Source organism: Syngnathoides biaculeatus, chromosome 14 (assembly GCF_019802595.1).
Source record: "Syngnathoides biaculeatus isolate LvHL_M chromosome 14, ASM1980259v1, whole genome shotgun sequence".
Classification (NCBI taxonomy): domain Eukaryota; kingdom Metazoa; phylum Chordata; class Actinopteri; order Syngnathiformes; family Syngnathidae; genus Syngnathoides; species Syngnathoides biaculeatus.
In genome coordinates, this window is record NC_084653.1 from 24,769,389 (window position 1) to 24,787,505 (window position 18,117).

The 18,117-nt window shown below is 46.0% G+C and overlaps 1 protein-coding gene across 1 annotated transcript in view; it reads left to right on the forward strand.

Moving 5' to 3' along the window:
- Positions 1-18,117, forward strand: part of col4a2 (collagen, type IV, alpha 2) — a 51,376-nt gene that overhangs the window by 5,784 nt on the left and 27,475 nt on the right. Inside the window, exon 4 of the mRNA XM_061840818.1 lies at positions 11,705-11,785. Coding sequence (XP_061696802.1) covers positions 11,705-11,785 — 81 coding nt within the window. The remainder of the gene's footprint in view (positions 1-11,704; positions 11,786-18,117) is intronic.

Here is an 18,117-nt window from a genome sequence, read left to right on the forward strand (position 1 = left end):
TACACTGTATATACACATGATTCTGGCAGATAAATGGCAAAATGTAACAATTAATATCCATCCTTCCATCCATTTTCTTTGCCACTTATCCTCACGAGGGTCGCGGGGAGTCAACGGGCAAGCAGGTGGGGTACACCCTGAACTGGTCGCCAGCCAATCGCAGGGCACGTCGAGACAAACAGCCACACTCACAATCCCACCTGGGGTCAATTTAGAGTGTCCAATTGATGTTGGGATGTGGGAGTAGTGCCCAAAGAAAACCCACGCAGGCACGGGGAGAAAATGCAAACTCCACACAGGCGTGGCCGGGATTGAACCAGGATTCTCAGAACTGTGAGGCCGCTTTACCAGCTGAACCACCATGCCGCGAACTATAATAATTAACAAGAATCTTCACTTCTAGTAATCATATCACCAAATGACGAGCCACGGGCTGCCAACCACCCCGAGTTCCACCTTGTACACGGTTTAAAAATTTATAATTCGGGGAAATAATTGTATTTCTCCATTTCCACCATTCACTGTGTGCCGAAGGTACATGACGAAACACAATAGTACATAATTTCTCGTGTATAATGCGCACCCATGTATACTACGCACCCTCTAAATTGCCTCAAAAAACCCTTCTAAATTATTAGCCGTATATTTTTAGGTTTTTCAAAGAATTATTATTCACAATTAAGCATTTTATTTGAACACTTAATACCTTGCTTCAATTCGCTTGCTCTTATTTTGAAATTCACAGCTCTACTTTTGTTTAGTAAATGAAAAACACAGAGTTGCATTCGTGTTTTCAGTCATGAGTCCGGTTCAGCTGTGCCAGATCGCAGTCGCGGCCAAATTTCGGACATATAAAAAATTTCTACGGTTATTGCACAATCCAAAAACTACGGCTAGCTGTCTGGCAGACACTTTTTCACAAGAATTCTGGCACAGATGTATCCGATCATCGTCCACAAAACAAGTCACGACCGACGGCTCCTCGTTGTCCTGGCCGCTGACAGGTTTGCTGTCGACTCCGATACATAAAAGAGGCAGATGAACAAAAATGTCAGCAGCTGTGATCTGATTCCACGCGTTTGGTTTTTTTTTTTGTTTTTTTTTTTTTTGTGGCACGTGCACAAAGTGCGGTGCGAGGTTATCTGGGCCAAAATGTCACTTTTATGGGGAACATCCTGAGCCGAGCATTGTGCGACGAAAACATCGATTATGCGGGGAAGGTCTCTAAACAGGAAAAGGAAGGAGGGCGCAGTTCAATGTGTCGGAGGTTCTTTACGGCCCCCCTGGACCCCGCATATTTTGTGCTACCTCACACGAGTTGTGTTCTTAACCCTTTGCTGGCCGGGAGCACTTAATAGTAGATGTGTGGTCCGGCAAAGGACGAGTGGATCTGGTTTTCACGAGCAGCATAATAAGCAGTTCTGCCTCGTGACTTATTTTTCAAATTCAGTTCTTAGTTTTAGGAAAAGCGTGGCAAAATATCCTTGACGGAGGTTTGAATTTTGGAAGGCGGTGACAAAGGCTCCGAGTTTTTAGTAAAATAGTCACAACAGCTTTGCCGCTTGACTGTTGGGAAAGACTTAGTTTCAAAAACTGGAAAGAATGAGGTGGCACGGTGGATCGGCTGGAAAGCGTTGGCCTCACAGTTCTCAGGTCCACGGTTCAATCCCAGGCTCCACCTATGTGGAGTTTGCATGTTCTCCCCGTGCCTACGTGGGTTTCCTCCGCATCCCAAAAACATGCAACATTAATTGGACACTCTAAATTGCCCCTTGAATGCGACTGTCTGTCTCTATGTGCCCTACGATTGGGTGGAGACCAGTTCTGGGTGTACCTCGCCTCCTCCCCGTTGACAGCTGGGATAGACTCCAGTACTCCTGTGACCCTTGTGAGCATAAGCGGCAAGAGAAAACGGATGGATGGATGCTTGTACTGTTAGTGTCGACAACAGCAGTTTGCAGGTGCCAGAAAATACTCATCTCCACCCAACGCCGATGTGAGGCAGTCGGTTTAGTCCAGCTAAGCATCAGTTCAGCGATTCACAGGAAAGCAAAAACGCTCGAGTATTTTCAGTTATTTTCAGTTTCTCGTGAACAAAAAATGAGACTGCCCTGTTGTTTGGAGAGTCTAATATTTATGTTCTTAAATTTTTGCAAGCCAAAGACCTATTTGAATAGTCTTCTTCAAGCATTTCGCCGGTATGGAAACTAAATAAAGTTCTCATAAGGATTCTGAGAACGCCAGATCTCGTCCAATCTCGGAAGCTAAGCGGGTTTGGCCCTGGTTAGTACTTGGGACGGGAGACCGCCTGGGAACACCAGATGCTGTAAGCCTCTGTCCCCGGCTAAAATGCAGAGGGGAAGGGCATCCGGCGTAAAACTGCTCCAAAAAAAATACATGTTCATCTGACATGACACGCTGTGGGCGACCCCCAAACGGGACAAGCCGAAAGGGAAAGAAGAAGACAAGGATTCTGAGCTTTTACTCGTACTGCTACTCTTCAACTGCAGGTAACCAAATACGAGTACTACTCAGTACGTATCTGGAAAACGTCTCTTTGAAAAAAATGTATCGCTGCTTCCATGATGAATGGAAGGAGGCCACAATGAGAGAATTCCACATCCTCAGCGAGTGCACTAAGTCCACCCCCCCCCCCCCCGACCCATCCTCGCCGGTCAGTTCCCTCGCTTCCTTTTATAGCCTCACACGCTGTCGCTATCGCGGCCCTCGTGCTCATTTATCGGTATAAAGGACGTTCCGCCGCCTGCCCTCCGCCCCTCCCTCGGTGACGTTTCGACTCTGCCGCCGTCACCCGCGTGTCAGGCTGAGGATGTCCCGCCGGGTTCACGCTGGATCCGGCCACATTTACGCCTCGGCCCGCCGACGGTACGATTCCATCGTGGAATGTCGGCCTTCGGCGGCCATCAGCGTGCCTGCCGTATTCGATCCTCCTCCGCACGAGAGGCGTCCACCTTCCGATTTCCACAGCAGCTGCGCTCCAACTGCCGGACTGATTCGGTTATCTCGTGTCACGGAAGGAATGTTAACTTTTACATACTTTCTGATAACTTCTTATCCAAGCCCCGATTGTTTGTCTCCTCAACCGTCTGACTGCTGTACTTTATTTTCTCTTTCAGTCTTCTTGACTGGTTTTATAGTGAATCGGAAAAGCTATGGCCAGTGGGCCATATCACGGCCCACGACAGCATTTCAACCGGTCCGCCATGCAATGATATTATAAATATCTACAGAAAGCCCCCAAAATATTTAACCATCACAGTGATTTCATATTATTTGGGAACTTTATGTCATAAAAATATGAAACTTTTCAGTAGAATTTGGGATCTCTCGCTTTCTGTTTCAGGTCACAAAATATAAAGGCTTTAAATATTTTTTTATTATTTTATCTTTGAATGTGACTGGTGTCAATTCTTCTTCAAGCAAGTTTTGTTTTATGAAACCTTTTTCCGTTGTAATATTTCAGAATTTGGAGTCCTCAAACAAAAATAATTCCTTTTTCCCTAAATTAGCATATTTTTCCCATACCTCTTCCCAACTTTTCTTCTTCTGGGCTTCTGATTGGATAAAAATTTCCTTATGGGTGCAGGTTATCGGACCAGTTTGTTGTTTTCGTCCAAACAAAATACCGACTTCTGCAATACTGTTACAAAAAACAACTCTCATTTGACTAAATCAGATACTTTTTTGGTTGGTTTTCCCATCATTTTTTTCCTCCTCAGGCTTCTGATTGGCTCAAATGGCCTTGTGGAAAGTTTATAACAACATCCGTTGTTTCAGAATAAACGTGAAACTGAGTTTTGAACCAATTTTTTTTTAAATAGAATTTTCTGTTCCCATTGGTTCCTCTGGAAAAAAATGTAAAATTTAAACACCATCCCGAAATCGATTGTGCGCAACCTCACAGCGCTTCACATCGGTATACTCTGGCTTCCCACGTCTTCATACATATCTATAAACACTTCCAGGTTGTTCCATTTGGAAGTCACTCGTCATCTGGTTCTGGAATTGAGCTGCGGATCTTTTTCCTCCCAAAGACGGTCTGACAGGTCCATGCGATCGCCGAGGTCCAGATCAGATTGAAATCGGATCTAATCCCGTCTCCGTTTAGCGCACGCTAACCGCAGGAAGCGGTGATTAGGAGCACGGCCCACTGGGAAATGAAGTTGAGGCTGTCGTAAGACCTGCACCAGCACAAAAGGGGGGGCAAGGTCCAGCTGTGTCAGGCAAAAGGGCAGAAATGAGAACCGTGTTTACTCTGGAGCCTCGCCAGCAGAGCTCAGCGGTAGTTAACGCTGTTCTGTGCTCTTTCTTCGAGGAAAGAACATGCCGCCTTCCCTGTTCTGTCCTGCTCTTTGCAACGTGACCATCTCTTTTGTGTCTAAAGGTCTCCTTTTCAACAACCCCAAATTTTGTTCTTAATTATATGGCAATAACTCATCGACAAATATAACGCCAACAGAACCGGTCTTCTCGTCAAGCCCGTCTTGATTCGCTTTCAGTGACGGCTCTTACAAGGCCTTCGGGAACAAACAACAGCAAACGTCACCTTAACTAAACTCAGCAGTTTTGGAAAAACATTTGGCGAAATTGCAGGAAATGACAGCTTGCTGGTTGATAGTTACAATCCCCTTTGTTTCTCAAGTTCCAGAATATTTCCTTTGTCTCGGTGAGGTTCAGCTGCAAACGAGAGCTGTCGCATCATTTCAACAGCGGGGAAAAGATGGCGGCATGTTTACGATGACAAAGGAGATGGTGGATGCCTCTGAAGAGGAAACAGTCATCGAGGCTCTTTTGGTGATGAGAGATCCATCTGTGCTCTCGCCGTGAGAAATTCCTGATCGGAAAATATGTACACATTTGGCTTTGGACTAGTTTATGGACAATGACTCACGCAAGACTCTCGATAGTTCCTCGAAATATTGAAATAGCGGCAGTATTTCTCGGGACAATCATTTTATCACTCGGTGGTCCTTTTCTGTAACTCTGCCAGACATCTGGATTCTTCAGAATACAGTCCTGTAATCTGAATTGTTTTGCTCTTTGACAAGTAACTAAAAGTATCTCGGAAATCACACCAGATACCGTCTCTGGCATCCTCACAATTCTCCGTGACTCTGAGTTCCTGGGTGCAAGCGCAAACTGCTTCTGTTTCAAACCATCCGAATCTGCCGGATCTTCTGTCATGGCCGTGCAGGGTTTGCTGTGTGAAACAAACGGACTGATGTGTCCCAGTTCAGGGACTGCAGCCATCCAAGGAAATATCCAACCGCGTCCACGGAAGCAACACCAATGGCTGCGTGGACCTCACTTAAACATGATGATCAAGCCTCCGGGAGATTTCCCGACATGTCGTGTTCCCACTCTTACATCTTGTTCTTCCACCAGCCCTTGGCCCAGTTTTCAACTTGGTGACAAACTATTTGCCTGTCTCCTTTAGTTTTTCCAGTTGCGGTCATGCAACATTAGGGCTGCTTTTGATAGATTGGCCTCGCAACAGGACGTTGACGGCTCCGCAGCAGGATGCAGAATTTGTAGTCATGAAGCAACCGTGAAGACAAGTCTTCCAGAAAGTTCCTTATCATCATAATGAAGGCCTTCGGGAGATCTGGTGTAAAATCAAGATATGCCTCAGCTAGAATCCCAAGTCCAACACAAACAAGGCCACGTTTGGCATTTTGCTTGTTGAGCCTGACGCGTGTTTTACTTGGTTTTAGGGTGTTTGTTTGCAGAGGAAATCTGATTGACTTTCTACGTTGGACTATTGTTGCAAGACAAACAGAAAACGTTCCTGCTTGACACGATGTCTTCCTCCAAAGTCATTTTGGTTGAAGCAACTTCCATGTACTGTTCCACTAACGCACTGGGGCAACATTTCCTCCTCCCAAGAGAAGAATCACACTAATGGGCTGGAACAATGAACAACTTGAACTCTGCTTTAGCGTAATCCCGTGCAGTTTATTACATTCCCAATTAAAGTGACAGTAGAAAACCTCGACACATTTCTTCCCTCTTTTTAAACTGAAATTAAACAAGTAACATTCAAACAAGTGTACAATTACTACGCTAATATTGTGTACAGTTGGGTTAAATTACGTGAAAACAGATAACCATTGCAGTTTTGCTTTGGTGGTCCCTGGGAAACGAGATCACTTGGACAATTTACTTGTGTGATATTGTTTACAAAAACATTCAAATTATGGTCTGTTAGTTCCATGTACACTAAAACACAAGAAACTCCATCTATCCATTTTCTACCGCTTCTCTGGGTCAGGTCACGGGGGGAAGTAGCTTCAGCAGGGATACGTAGACTTCCCTTTCCCCAGCCACTTCTTCCATCTCTCCTGGAGAGATCCTGAGGCGTTCCCAGTCCAGCCGAGAGACATAGTCTCTCCAGTGTGTCCTGGGTCGTCTATTTCCGGTTGGACGTGGCCAGAACACCTCACCATGGAAGCGTCCGGGAGGCGTCCGAATCAGATGCCCACAGACACCTCATCTGGCTCGACTCTGAGCCCTTCCCGAATGACCGAGCTTCTCACCCTTTCTCTAAGGGAAACTCATTTGGACTGCTTGTATCCGGGATCTTGTTCTTTCGGCCACGACCCACAATGTCATTGCACGAACAGTAGAAGAGTAACGGTTGGTGTTAAATACATAGAGCAAACAAGAAGTGACAATGAGATTGATATTCCTCAAGAATTGACTTTTGGCCACTGAGGGATAAAGATAACAGTTTATAGAACAATTTACTAATACATTTTTGTCATAACATTGAATCATGCAGACGACCTTGACGAAAAACATTTCCGTCGTTCAACCGGTGAGTAAGCGCGCTCGTCAAGTCGCACAGCGGCGTATTCCCCGCTCCGGCGTATCAGACATCGCGTTTCCTTCACAGATGTGACGCATCCCGCGGTGAGTCAACGCTTGTTTCCCATACGGCTGCCCTTTAAGCCACACCATTAGTGTAAAAGGTGTCAGCTGTCGTCCTGGCAGGCCGCTAACAGGCAAATCTTTGAGAAATGAAGGCAGTTGCATCCGGTTGTGTGGACGATTCTACGGTTATCCAAAGTGAGCTTGGGTGGGTTTGGCTGTAATCCGTGGGCAAAATGTGGCACATGATCAAAATGTCGAAAGGGCAGGGTGAAAAGTACTGCGGTTGCCTTCCCATCTATCCATTGTCTACCGCTTTCCCGGGTCGGGTCGCGGGGGAAGTAACTTCAGCAGGGATCCCCAGACTTCCCTTTCCCCAGCCACTTCTTCCAGCTCTTCCGGAGGGATCCCGGGGCGTTCCCAAGCCAGCCGAGAGGCATAGTCCCTCCTGGGTCGTCCTCGGGGTCTCTTTCCGGTTGCCTTTGTACTTCCTATATGTGGTATAGCAGTCGCAAAACATTCTTCATTACCACCCAACAGGTTTCGGTCAAATTGTTCACCTCAGGAAAGTCTTTGGCCGCATAACGCATTTCAAACAGTGTCGGTGACACGCCCTCCTCTGTGATCTTGAACACTCGATCCGATGACAACCGCGGGGAGTCCGGCACAAACACCGTTTATGCTCCTCTACGTGGTTTCGTGTTGAAAGCTAAGCATCGGTCTCAAAGAGGCGCTTTGTCAAGTCTCATCACCCATGATCAGCGTGCCAGGAGGCCCTCGTGACATCAAGGCTGACCCCTGAACGCCCGACTCTTTAGACCACAAACAAAAAACAGCGTTGAACACACCATGAACAGGAAGACGGAGTAGTATTAAAAGGAGTGCGAGTTACTTCTATTATGGCATTCATCCAGATCAACATGAAAATTTTGTATATATATATATATATATATATATATATATACGTAGATATAAATGATCACTCGGTCACGCAGGTGGTCTCCAAGCGATGTTATCGTTAATCTCGCTCACATCACATCATGGTTCTAATGAGTCATTTGTCGAGGGAGATGAGAAACCGTGTACAGCTGCCGTTTGGATATCACATGCTTGTACAGCTTTGGCACTCACAACGTGACAGATCCACGTAAATTGTGCTGGGGAGGGAAGCAAAAGTCACCCGGGGAGGGGGGGGGGGGAGCACTGTTGACCCAGCTGCTTTTATTTCATTTGTTCGATGTGAACTGAAGGCATCAGCCAAGCCGGGAAGGATGGGGGGGGCGGGGAGATAAAGAATTAAAACATGTTTTAAGTTAGATTTATCTTTTGAATGCCATTGGATGGACAGTGTGGAAGGAAAATATCATTTCAGCAAAACTGTTGATTGAAATCTTAAGGCTAGTCCAGGGAAGGTGGCAGATCAGTGATGGGCGGACAGTCTAAAAATCCTCATTATGAGCTTTATCGTACCAGTATGTGCGTGCGTGTAGGATGTTTGTATGTCGGAATAATACAGGACATGTATAAGATGTGCCGTTGGTGTGACAGAAACATTTAAGGTGGAGCTGGGACTGCATCAGGGATCTGCTCTGAGCCCCTTCCTGTTTGCTATAGTAATGGACAGGTTGACAGATGAGGTTTGACTGGAATCCCCTTGGACCATGATGTTCGCAGATGATATTGTGATATGCAGTGAACGTAGGGAGCGGGCGGATGAACAATTAGAAAAATGGAGGCACGCACTGGAAAGGAGAGGAATGAAGATTAGCTGAAGTAAAACAGAATATATGTGGTGGGGGAAGAGTGAAGCTCCAGGGAGAAGAGATAGCGAGTGTGGACGACTTCAAATACTTGGGGTGAACAATCCAGAGCAATGGTGAGTGTGGTAAGGAAGTGAAGAAATGGGTCCAAGCGGGGTGGAAGGTGTCTGGTGTTTTATGTGACAGAAGAGTCTCCGCTAGGATGAAGGGCAAAGTTTATAAAACAGTGGCGAGGCCGGCCAAGAAGTACGGATTAGAGACGGTGGCGCTGAAAAGACAACAGGAAGCAGAACTGGAGGAGGCAGAAATGAAGATGTTGAGGTTCTCGCTCGTAGTGAGCAGGTTGGATAGGATTAGAAATGAGTTTATTAGAGAGACAGTCAAAGTTGGATGTTTTGGAGACAAGGTTCGAGAGAGCAGAATTCAATGGTTTGGACAGGTCCAGAGGGGAGAGAGTGAGTATATTGGTAGAAGGGTGCTGAGGATAGAGCTGCCAGGCAAAAGATGGATGTTGTGAGGGAAGACATGAGGACTGGTGGTGTTAGAGAGGAAGATGCATCATAAAGGGTAAGATAGAAAAAGATGACACGCTGTGGCGACCACTAACAGGACAAGGCCAAAGGAGGAGAACAAAAAGAACAAGAAGAACAAGAACAAGGAGACCGTGGCACTGAAGAGACAACAGGAAGCAAAACTGGAGGTGGCCATGATGTACGGATTAGAGACGGTGGCGCTGAAGAAACAACAGGAAGCAGAAGTGGAGGTGCCAGAAATGGAGATGTTGAGGTTCTCGAGGTTGGATAGGATTAGAAATGAGCTCATTAGAGGGACAGCCAAAGTCGGATGTTTTGGAGACTAGGTGAGAGAGAGCAGACTTCGATGGTTTGGACATGGTAGAAGGGTGCTGAGGATGGAGCTGCCAGGCAAACGAGTGAGAGGAATACCAAAGAAAAGGTTGATGTATGTTGTGAGGGAGGACATGAAGGCAGTGGGTGTTAGAGAGGAAGATGCGCGAGATCGGCTTCGATGGAAAAAGATGACACGCTGTGGCGACCCCTAATCGGGACAAGCCGAAAGGAAAAGAAGAAGAAGAAGAGCTTTATCGTATGATGTGGGCCATGTTGTACAGATGGGTAGAGAAAACAGGATACTGTACTTGTTTATGTAATGCGTCACATTCTATTTCGGGTTGACGTGGACTGATGGGACATTGCTGTCCTATGACGGACTTGCCTTTGTGGCAGCCATTCCTTTGTAATGTTTGTCTGTGCGGAGATGACGCCGGCTATTGTTTGATTTAGTCGCCCGCCTCGATGTGGAAAATGTAGCGATCCTCGCTGGGACGAAGTGACTTCCTGCCTTGACTCTCCGTCCGGCACGGTGGCCCTTGCGGATGTTTGCCTCCTCCGTCACGCGATGTGCGAAACATACGCCACGGAGCGTCCACCAGCGTCGCGCGCGGTGGAGATGAAAGCGCACCAACGGCGACATCAAGTAACACTTTGAAAGGGGCCCTCAGACACCTCACAAAGAAAATGCAGACTTGTAGATTCCATAAGGGGGGACGAAGAGGGACTTTTTGTTGGGGGGGGGGATAGGGGATCATTAGAGGATAGTGCGTCGCCGGTAAAAGAAGCTCTTTGTGAGCTTGTGAGGAGGGTCTCAATATGGTCCTTTGTCAGCGGGGAGGCTCTCAGACTGAGGATTATTCTGATTCCTTATCCACCACCGTGGGCACAAGTTGAACAGTTTGGACTTTTACACAAGGGACATTCGGCGCCCTGGTCGGGTTTGGCATGACTGTGTAGGTGGAAGGCGTAGGACTGAACCAGCGTGAACAACTGATTCTCTCATCTATGGACGAGCTAGACTTTAATTTCCTTCATTTCCTGTGTGGGAGGCGGTGTGTGTTCCATTAATATTCGTTACGATGTGGGAAAGGTTAAGTGGGACTTCTTCGCTGCAGACAAGTTTGAGCCCTCGCTTCAATTTGAAGACTCGGCAAGTCTGCATTTGAGCGACTCGTCTGAACGTGTGCTTGTTGTGTCTACAGTTGGATCAAGACCCCGCTTTGTTTGGGCTCTTCTGACCAACCGATGTGGTCCTGACAAGACATGAAGTAGTTTGATTGAACTTTGAAACAAGCGTCATTGATGTCGTCAGCGGCTAACGTGGGGACTTTTGAAGCCTTTCGATGATTATGGGGGGGGGGGCCTCACAAAGACTGCAACAGTGACAGCGGGTGGTTTTGTCATCGACCGGCTACTTAAACTGTCGGGAAGGGTTCTCTTTATCAAAGACATATGCTAACTGGACTTCTCTGATCTCCGGCTGTGACTCATTCAAGCTCTCCAGTTGCAACAAAAACAGCAGCTATGTCCACAAACCAAAATGTATAAAAACAACAACCTCCACGATACAACAGATCACCAAACATCTGTGTACCATCAGTCCTGTTTCCACTTAGCAAAGGAGTTGCGAAAGTCGGCAAAAAGAACTGATCGGTAGCGTACCTTTTTGTGGAAATCCTCAGACTTGCCAACCTCGGAAAAAAGACTTTTCTGTTGGGTACCAGCCTCGGTGGTACGGTTAAATTGATTGAAGAATCCTTATATTTTCATTCCACGAGCAATCAAATGGTGTGCATTTTCTCAAAATAAATTATTTTTCCATGATGAAAGAACACGAAACGATGAAAGTGTTAAATTTTGCGTTACACGGCATCGGCGACACCCACGTAGTTCAAGCAACCAGGAACGGGCATTGAAGAATTTGGTCACCATGTGGTAGAACTGCTCCTGTCAGTTTGATGGCTCTCAATCAGAGCCTATCGACAGGTGTTCAGAACTTTCAGGCAGCGAGTCGGCCAGTCCACTTTCATGCACCCATCGGTATTTCCAATACGGTTTGACCAATCCATGCCGTACCGCGGCAGACCAAAAGGAGCTGATCGGTATTGTTAGAAAGAAGATGAAATGAGCTAGTTCCTCCCGAATGTTTGCTATGGATTCCCTGGTTGCTAATAGCTGCACGTTGTATGTTTGTGTCTGCAGGGTGGGAAGAAGCACAGCGGTCCCTGCGGAGGAAGAGACTGCAGCGGAGGCTGCAAATGTTTTCCCGAGAAGGGTGCCAGGGTAAGTCCCCTACTGTTCTAAATAGCCGCATAAATAAACCTCTCAGATGACTAAATAAGGCCAAGACGGCGCAGCGCGGGGTCTGAAGGCTCCTTCAAAATTGTGACGGATGAAGGCGCTTCGTTCTAATTGGCTCACGTGTTGATGCTTCACACGGAATCTCGGAGCGCTCTCCAAATGACAAACCGGCAACGTGTTGCGGTGCCCCCAACTGTTTATATCACAAGTTCTAGACACAGTCGTCTCTGTTTGTGAAGCTAAGAGCAGCACTGCGTGTCACCGCAACAGACAATGACGTGACCGGAGAGAAAACCGTTCCGCGGGAACCCACGTGACTTTGAAATAGCACGCTTTGTCGCAGCTCGAACTTTTGGAATTCTCACACCATTTATCGCTGCAAAAAGGTCAGGTGGGAAGCGGTGTGTCGACTACGGGAGAGAAATGACGGCCAGAAATGAGAGACAGAGGAAATGTCTGAGGAACCTGATGCAAAGCTTTGAGCCCATCCAGACAGACAGACTAAACACGCTAGATAATCGTCTCACAATGAGTGACGACAGACTGCTTTCCCCTCGCTTGAAACACGTGCGCTCCCATATCGGTACATAATGTTCAGGTCCCTCGGGCTCTAACTTTTCAAATCTGACTACCAACAACGACCCGCTACATATGTGAAAATTTCCATCTGCTCTTCAGACGGAGAACGAAAAAGAAAGCTAAACAGCGCCAGGCAGACCTGTCCGATCATAGACACCTAATCATTTTACCCCATTTGTTTGTCCGCAACTCACGATTGAGGATAGGGTCATTCCGATCATTCTTCTGTGCATTTCATAGCCGACTAACGTTTTTCTACCGAGCTTTAAACAATTGTCACGGTAAGCGACATTATCTTCGTCCGGCCACTCACTGGAGACCAAGACTCAATAAAAAAAAAGCAGGTCGAACTTGTTTGGAAGCCGTCCACATAAAGTCCAGGATCGGTTTCGCTGTTGAACGTTGGCTACCCTCGACTAGTTACGAGAGCAGCTTTACAGTAGCTGTTTCGCTTGACCCGAAGAGGATACAGGAAAAGCCCATAAAAAGGTGAAGCGGCGTAGAGGAAGTCTCGCATTCCACATCGGCGCAATGCGCTGGAATTTGCGACGAGAGGGTCAGACCCGATTGCCTTTATCTCCGTCCTCCTCGCCCGCCATCTGCGGCGAAAGGATTTCCATCGTGCTGTGAAAACGCGATAGCGGCGTGCCAGGCGTGACACGAGGTTTACATTTTGGCACGTGGACGGGATTTCTCCAGCACGGTCGGACTTTTAAGTGGCGAGCGGCAATCAGCAGCCGGCACGCTCACAGGAACGGAGCGGTCGGTGGCAATTAATGACCTTTTTGTAAAACACACAAACGCGGAACTCTCGTGTTCCCATTTTTTGGAGTTCCTTTATGAAGTTCCATGGTAACTTCTCACGGCCTCCTATTTCGTAACGTAATGAAGTTGCAAACAACAACAAAAAAATGACAATCAGTCCAATACTGGATAAACATTTGCTTGGGTTTTCCCCTCGCTAGTACCGAAGGTCCTAAGAACACGTTCTCCTTCTGCGCCAGCCAAGTACTTCACTTTGGGAATATGACAGAAAACAAGACGTTCCCACACAGATGCGCTCATCGGCTCTTTATTTTTGACGCGCATCTCCGTCCCCGGCAAATCTCCGTGGCGGCGTCGGTCTGCCAAATGCTTCGCAGCTGCTTGATTTGGTAAAAACTGGACGACACCAATTAAAAGGCTAAACGCTTGCTTATCGAACTTCATTTAATCAAAAGGGGAAATTTCAGGAGGAACCTAAATTGAACCGTGAACTTTACGATTGAAATGAATGTCCAACTGTTCAACGTTTCGTCATCTTTTTCCCCAAAACTTGTTGTTCTCCAACAAGGAGATGAATGGAAAAAATCCCAACAGGTGTTTGACCCATTAAAATGTCCATAGACATCCACTTGTAGGCCTTTCGGTGACTCTTCCAGTCTTTCTATAGCTACATCGCAGCCTGCGACAGATTCCGTGGCTACTTGCTTCCAGAACACAGGTGTCTGTCAACGTCCATGATTCTTTTGTTCAAATCTGTACCAAAATTTCAAATGATTCTATCAGAAATGATATCGTTGAGAAATTACAAGCCAATACCTTTGATTTCTGATTCCAAAACCAGTTCCTAAATTTCATGTGTAAACATGATGAGGCGGTTATTAATTTTTTTGTTATGGTTTCACAGCCACAACGGCCCTCTGAGGGAGACCGCGAGTACAATGTGCCCCGGCACAAAAATGAGTTTGACCCCCCCATGCTCTAGAACATTCTGTGTGAAGGGCCGCAATGGAGAAGAATTGTTCAGCAACCGTTCGGTACCGTCATAATCTCGTTATGTTAAAAATGTGAACATTGTGATGAAGAGGACTGAAGGGAAATTCTATTTGATCCGGGACACATATTCGTCATTCAACTAGATAGAAAACCGCAGGTTGCGCAAAAAGAACTGAAAGGGTTGAACGGTCCAAAGTTTTGCGAAAATCAGAAGAAGTCCGCATGCAAAGGCTGTAGTGCGATTTTGGTTTATTTATAAACTTGTACCCAAAAGTCCAATATTGGGTGGTGAACAAGCGAGGACTGAAACGGGTGGAAACACCGAGAGGGAAACGAACGACAGACTTAGCGCGTAGCAAGTACGTTTCCCTCGTAAATCTTTGACCACCCACTCGCCTGGCCGAGATCTCCTCTGGAGGAATGCGGCAAAAGATCGCAGACTCCCCCGTATTACGCGTTTTCTCGTTACCCTGCACCGACAGCCATGTTGCGAAAAGCTAAAAGTGGAGGTGTAGTCCTTTGATAAGAAAGCTCACAAGACGCGGAACACAACATTTGGAAGTAAATAACTCGTGGCGAGTCAAAGCAGAACAAAGGGCGACCTCTGCGCTCAGCCCCGAAGCATGTTTTGCCCGTTCAATGCCATCTTTTGTGCTGGCTTTTTTTTTTTTTTTGGACCATCTTCACTTCACAAAAAAAAAAAAAAAAAGGATTTTTATATTGCTGAAGGAATGTGAGAACAGCGGCGCCTGTTTGCACGAGTCCTTTTCGACGTTTAGGCATCACTAGCTCGGAGAATCTGTTGGTCCATCCTGGGAAACACTGTCCCAGCTGATGCTGGGACAGGAAATGGCACATATCGCAGGAAGTGCAGCACAATGACAGACCACTCAGCTCTCTCTCTCTCTTGCTTTTTTTTATATGGATAGCTTCTGTTTTTGTGGGAAAAAGATGGCCCATGTGTGGGTTTTTTTCCAGCGGCGGCTATAAATGGCTGAGATTTCCTCGTTCCATGACAACAGGCTTGCGCCGACATTCTGATGCTTGTTGCCGGTGAATATTGTCGACTTCCCTGTCCACTCCGGGGACAGGATAACGGGCCGGCAAGGAATGTTGAGGATTTTTTTAAAAGGTTCAAAGATCTTTTGATGGTGGTTTTCACCGAAAAGGGATGCGGGTCAGTTCTGTCCCAGGGATCGCAACCACTCGGAAAGGCCACACTTTATAGCTCCCGGGTGCGTAAGATCAAGTCAGAACAATTCCAAACTTCCAAACACATGACGCACGCGTTTGCTCAAGAGCGCTTCTCATTAAACCTCACGCAAACAGGATGCGATGTTTTCTGGATGGAGTGCAACCCTTGAACTTAAACTGCGGATCACCTCCTGGTTCAGACGGAAGTATCAGAGAACAGCCACACGCACAATTGAATTCATTTATATTTACAAGAGTAAAATGGGGTGTGGTAGAGAGGGTGGAGGACTTCTTGGGGTCAACAATCCAGAGCAACGGTGAGTGTGGAGCGGAAAACAGGTCCAAGCGGGGTGGAACAGTTGGCGGAAGGTGTCTGGTGTTCTATGTGACAGAAGAGTCTCCGCTAGGATGAAGGGCAAAGTTTATAAAACAGTGGCGAGGCCGGCCAAGAAGTACGGATTAGAGACGGTGGCGCTGAAAAGACAACAGGAAGCAGAACTGGAGGAGGCAGAAATGAAGATGTTGAGGTTCTCGCTCGTAGTGAGCAGGTTGGATAGGATTAGAAATGAGTTTATTAGAGAGACAGCCAAAGTTGGATGTTTTGGAGACAAGGTTAGAGAGAGCAGAATTCAATGGTTTGGACAGGTCCAGAGGGGAGAGAGTGAGTATATTGGTAGAAGGGTGCTGAGGATAGAGCTGCCAGGCAAAAGATGGATGTTGTGAGGGAAGACATGAGGACTGGTGGTGTTAGAGAGGAAGATGCATCATAAAGGGTAAGATAGAAAAAGATGACACGCTGTGGCGACCACTAACAGGACAAGGCCAAAGGAGGAGAACAAAAAGAACAAGAAGAACAAGAACAAGGAGACCGTGGCACTGAAGAGACAACAGGAAGCAAAACTGGAGGTGGCAGAAATGAGGATGATGAGGTTCAGGTTGGATAAGATTAGAAATAAGCTCATTAGAGGGACAGCCAAAGTCGGATGTTTTGGAGACGAGGTTTGAGAGTGCAGACTTCAATGGTTTGGACATTTCCAGAGGCGAGAGAGTGAGGAAATTGGCAGAAGGATGCTAAGGATGGAGCTGTCAAGGAAGAGAGAGCAAGAGGAAGACCAAAGAAAAGCTTGATGGATGTTGTCAGGGAGGACATGAGGCCAGTCGGGGTGTTAGAGAGGAAGATGCACGGGATTAACCTTAGATGGAAAAAAGATGACACGCTAACGGGACAAGCGAAAGGAAAAGAAGAAGAAATAGTGTGTGGTAGTTACTTACTTACGCTCACAATCCAAAAACGCGGATAGTAACTTAACTGAAGACGTTAAATCGACCAGTAGGCGTCAATGTGAGGGTGACATTTTGAAATAAAAGCGCAAGTGCGAGCAAACTCGAATGCCCTTCACGGAAAATCCAAAACCAAAGTCCCGAGAGCGCCCGTACGAGCAATCTTCACACATCTTGTCGTTCACGCCAAACCCCAAAGCTGGAACTCTACCAGCTTCTTTTATTCCCTTAAGATCGCTCATAAGAAGGCCTGGCAGAGAGAACCGCCAACTGTTTGGCAAAGAGCAAAGATGGCGAAAAGGGAAAGTCTGGGAATTACAAAACTGGTCCATGTCACTGAAACTTGTGCAGGGAAAGTGACTCTACGACTTGGATGAACTCCACGTGGGAATTTGGACAGTAACGAGCTCTTTTTGTGTGACATTATGATGTACCGGGGAGTTAAAACGGAACCAAGCATCGGTCGGGGGCAGATTTTAACGAACAGGTGGGAATTTTTAAGAGTTGATCTTCTGCTAAGATCGAAGAAAAGAAGAAGCGAAAACAGATCAGCTTGTCAGAAAAGAGGAGAGCTCGCGGGCGGGAACGAGGCAAACGCGACTCTGCAAACATTTAGTCCAGACTTCCGATGACTCACAAAATAAATATCACAAGATCCGAACACAGAGAAATTACTATCCTTATCTACTTTTGCAACCCAAAAAAAAAAAAAAAATTCCAGTCCGATCCGAGCCGTGTTTGGCGCACAGTTGTTCACCCAGCTGCTGTTCTGAACGTCGAGTGACTCACACCCGTGTTTGAAACAACAGCGCTACTGTTTCTAGGGAGAAGATGCACACAAGTAGCATCGCAGTGACGGGCGGAAGTCTTACTAACTTCGGATCCGAGGCTGTCTCGACAGTAAACGTCCTTTTCAGATGAAAAAAAAAAAATGGATGTTCACTTTTTGATGAACATTCCTTTCCTCTTTTGTCACTTCGGCCACAAGGACACCACAGCAAATATCACTTTTGACGCTTTAACGACGCTAAACCACAAATTGGTATGTAAAAACGACTAGAATTGGGATTTCCGAGACATTTAATACGACACTATTTGGTTTTACTGTACTCATTGATTGAGCAAAATAAAAAGAAATACTACTACTACTAATAATAATAATAATAATAACAATAACATAATAATAATAATAAGAAGAAATAAGTAAATAAAAAGCATTAATACAACACTATTTGGTTTTACTGTACTCATTGATTGAGCAAAATAAAAACAATGAAATAATAAATAATAATAATAAAATAATAATAATAATGAAAATAATAATAAATAAGTAAATAAAAAGACAATACAACACTATTTGGTTTTACTGTACTCGTTGATTGAGAAAAATAAAAAAAATATATAATAATTATTATTATTATTTTATAAATAAAAAGAAATAATACATCACTATTTGGTTTCACTGTACTCATTCAGCAAAATAAAAACAATTAAATAATACT